This window comes from Volvox carteri (genome assembly GCF_000143455.1).
Source record: "Volvox carteri f. nagariensis unplaced genomic scaffold VOLCAscaffold_5, whole genome shotgun sequence".
Taxonomy (NCBI): domain Eukaryota; kingdom Viridiplantae; phylum Chlorophyta; class Chlorophyceae; order Chlamydomonadales; family Volvocaceae; genus Volvox; species Volvox carteri.
The window spans coordinates 353,853-357,381 of NW_003307548.1; the positions used below are offsets into that span (position 1 = coordinate 353,853).

Here is a 3,529-nt window from a genome sequence, read left to right on the forward strand (position 1 = left end):
AACAAGGAGGTGACGGCGCAGGTAGGAGGGAGGGGAGGGGAGGGAAGGGGAGGCGGGGTTGGGGAGGGTTGGAGCGTGGAGGGGAGGGTTGGGGAGGGGACGGTTGGGGAGGGGAAGAGGAAAGGGGAGAAAAGGGGAAGAGGGGAGGGGATTGTGCGTGCATGCGTGCTCGCGCGTGCTTGTGTGCATTTGTATGTGTGCTTCGGCGAGTTATGCGGGTTGGGAGGGGGGTATCCACGGCGTCTCCTCCGAAACGGCTTCCCATCGCCCAGATCTCATGTGCTATTCGGGTTCATACCCCTCAATGCCGGGGGCCGCATCCTCCTTCCACACCCTTTTTGGACGATACCCTCCTCAATCCGCCTTCCCTTCCACGTTTCTCTCACCGCCTCTTTCATCCCCCCGTCTTTCTTTCTCCCCCCCTCCACCCTCCACCCCCCAACATAGATGGTTGTGTGGACCTCTGGCTTCGTGTTGATGAGTCTGGTGGTGAACGCGCCCTTGTTGACCCCCCTCATGACCTTACTCAGACTCAACACCACCTCGCCAATAAAACAACTGGTGAGGGGAGGGGGAGGAGGGAGGGGAGGGTGGGGAGGAAGAGGAGGGAGGAGGGGTTTGGAAACCGCCGACCCCGCCATACGACCGCTGTCCGATGCCGCCTGCCCTCTCCTTCATCCCCCTACTATAATCGGCATTTTAAGTCCTTTGCTCCCCACCCCCCAAGTCTAATTCCCCCCAACCCCTTCCCCCCTTTAACTGGGGCTGCCATCCGTGCTTTGGACTCCTGCAGCAGCGGGCGATTGGGACGTACTTGTGTCGAGTGGATCCTGGATCCAGATGCTTCCTCCCGCATGTATGACCCCCCCCGCCACCCCTCCAGTAGTTGGGGCCCCTCGTGATTCTTGCGGCTGGCTCCCTCCCCTCTCCCTCCCCCTCCCCCTCCCCTCGGGGCTGCCCCCTCAGGTTCGTGCGCGCGCCAAGGCCGCCCTGCGCCGCTTCACCGCCAACGCCCTGAGCGAGATGAAGGCGGCTGCTGAGCTGGCTGACGGCGCTGACGGCAGCGGCGGTCTGGACATGAGCCTAATGCTGCTGAGGGGGGTGGACTGGGCGGCGGTGGAGAGGGCGGTCGACCTCACCAAAAAACTGGACGCCGTGTTTCCCGGTGGGTGGCTGGCTGTGTGGGTATTGGGTGGGTGGCTGGGTAGTGGGTAGTGGGGTGGAATGAGAGGTATCGTTGGGCCGCAGTTGTTTTAGCTTTATGTTGTAATTTTTGCATTCCGCTGCGCTGCACATCATATCATTCGCCCCGTAAAACCCCACACACGCACCACTAACCCGCAGGTGCTCCAGCCACTCCGTCCGCCGTCACCGCCGCCGCCACCTCGACTGCTCCAGCCGCAGCTACTGCCCCGCGAATTCAGATCCCCGCCACAACTGTCGGCTCCACCAAGACCTCCCCTGGAGCGCGGCGCCGCAGCGGCGCAGCCGCTGCGGCCGCCGCCATAACCACCCCGCGGCGGCGACGCGTCGGCCGGTCCGCCGCCTCCGCCGGCCTCTTGGAGCCCCTCATCCAGCGGGAGGACAGTCTCAGGCGGCGGAGCGGCAGCTTCAGCCTGAAGAAAGATGTACGGCTGCGGCTGGAGAGGGCCGCGTCGGCGGGCAGTAGTCGGGAGGTCGCCGCCGTGCCGGCTTCACGTGAACAAAGCTTGGTACGCTTCGAGGACGCCGTGGCGGCGGCGGCACCGTTGACGACGGCATCGAATACAGTGACGGCGCTGGCGGGTGGAAGCGTTGGTACGGCAGCGGCTCCGGTGATAGCGGCGACGGTGGCTTGTGGCGGCGGCGGCGGCGGCGGGGGAGGCGCTGCAGCCACCACAGGCCGTAGCCCTGGCCTGCTCAGCGTGTTCGGACTCCCGGGTGCCGCTGATGCCGCCGCTGCCGCCATCGCCGCTGCCACCGGTAGCGGCGGCGGCGGTACTGGAGCTTTGGGACCCTCAGTGAAAGACTGCGGCGGCGACGGGCGGTACACCGTCGGCCCCGCCGCTGTCGTGTTGCAGCAACCCCACCATCACCAGCCTCAGCGGCAAATGGTGCCACCGCGCAGCGCCGTACAGCTGGGACCAATAGCGGCGGCCGCTGCCGTGACGGCGCCGCAGCAGCCGTCCGCGGAGGCTTCCGAACAGCTCGCCGGAGGACTGGAGCGTCGACGGCCGTCGAGCCAGGGCACTGACGCCGCCGCCGCGTGCAGCGGTGGCGGCGTGGCGACGGCGGCGGTTGGTCAGGAAGCCTCTTTGGAATTGGAGGGACTCGAAGCTGATGGTCTGCGTTGCAGCGGTATTGCCAGCTCTAGCGTCAGTGCCAGTGCCAGCGGCGGTGGGGGCGGGGGCGGCGGGGGCGGCGGTGGCACGATGGGACCCATCGGCGGCGGTGTTAGCGGCAGGAGCTCGCTGCGGAGGCCGTTAACGCCAACAGCAGCAGCAGCGGCGGTGGCGGCGGCGGAGGCCCGTGACCGACATCGCTCGTCCTTGTTGGACGAGCAGTTTGCGGCGCTTCAGGTTAGTTGTTGGTTAGTTAGTTACGTTGATTGTTGCACGGGTTGTGTGTTTGCGCGGGGCCACGAAGATCAGAGTGATGTGGATGAAGGCTCCCCTAACCTACCTGCCCTGACTGGCCGTCTCTTGACGCACGAGGCCGAAGCGACCGGGCCACAACTCGGGCTGGTTGTGCCCCCCCTACCCTTTTCTTTACCGCGTGCAGCTTTCCGACGCGTCCGGGCTGTTGGAATGCCCGTTCGCCTCCTACGCCGCTGCCTCCGAGGGCCCCCGCCGGGCCCCCAGAGAGAGCTCCTCCACCGCCGCAACCAACTCACCCAGGCCATCTGCAGTGGGGTACCTGGCGGGGCCGGCGACGGCAGTAGCGGCATCGCCGCCGCAGCCGACGTGGCTACCCTTGGCGGCGGCCGCCGGGATGCCGCTACCGGCGGGCCGCCGCAGGGAGGGATCTCCGGTGGCGCTGTCGCCGCCGGAGATGGCCGTTGGCGGCGGCGGCGCCGCCGCGGGCTGGGGCCTGACGGCACCGGCGCTGAAGTTGTCGCGCCTGACGCGCAGCCCGCCGGCCCGTGGAGGCTTCCTCGGGGCAGGCGGTGGCGGCGACGGCGCCGTCACCCTTACCGTTGATTTGGAAACGGCCTCCGCCGGCGGCGGTGACGCCAGCGACCGGGGCAACGTCACCCCAGCGGATTGGACCCCGCAGCAGACTCCGCCGCCTCGAGGAGACGCACCCGCCGGACCACCTGTCTCGGAGCTACTGCTGTCAGAGCAGCAACAGCCGCAGCCGCAGCCGCAGCCGCCGCACGACGTGTACGGCAGCATCGGCATCGGCTTGTTTGGGGATAGCGCCACATCCGCGGCCGCGGGTTCGGATGGGGATGGCGATGTTGACGTGTGTGACGGCGTTGCGTTTACGTTCGCTGGCCACTTGGGGCCTATGGACTCCTCCCCCGTGGACAGCCCTCAGTCGCCCTCGT

General features: G+C 67.4%; 1 protein-coding gene across 1 annotated transcript in view; it reads left to right on the plus strand.

Moving 5' to 3' along the window:
• VOLCADRAFT_87299 (uncharacterized protein) overlaps positions 1-3,529 on the plus strand; it is a gene marked incomplete at both ends in the record, with an annotated part of 35,137 nt that overhangs the window by 10,397 nt on the left and 21,211 nt on the right. Inside the window, 5 exons of the mRNA XM_002947009.1 lie at positions 448-561; positions 967-1,165; positions 1,345-1,698; positions 1,882-2,558; positions 2,761-3,527. Coding sequence (XP_002947055.1) covers positions 448-561; positions 967-1,165; positions 1,345-1,698; positions 1,882-2,558; positions 2,761-3,527 — 2,111 coding nt within the window. The remainder of the gene's footprint in view (positions 1-447; positions 562-966; positions 1,166-1,344; positions 1,699-1,881; positions 2,559-2,760; positions 3,528-3,529) is intronic.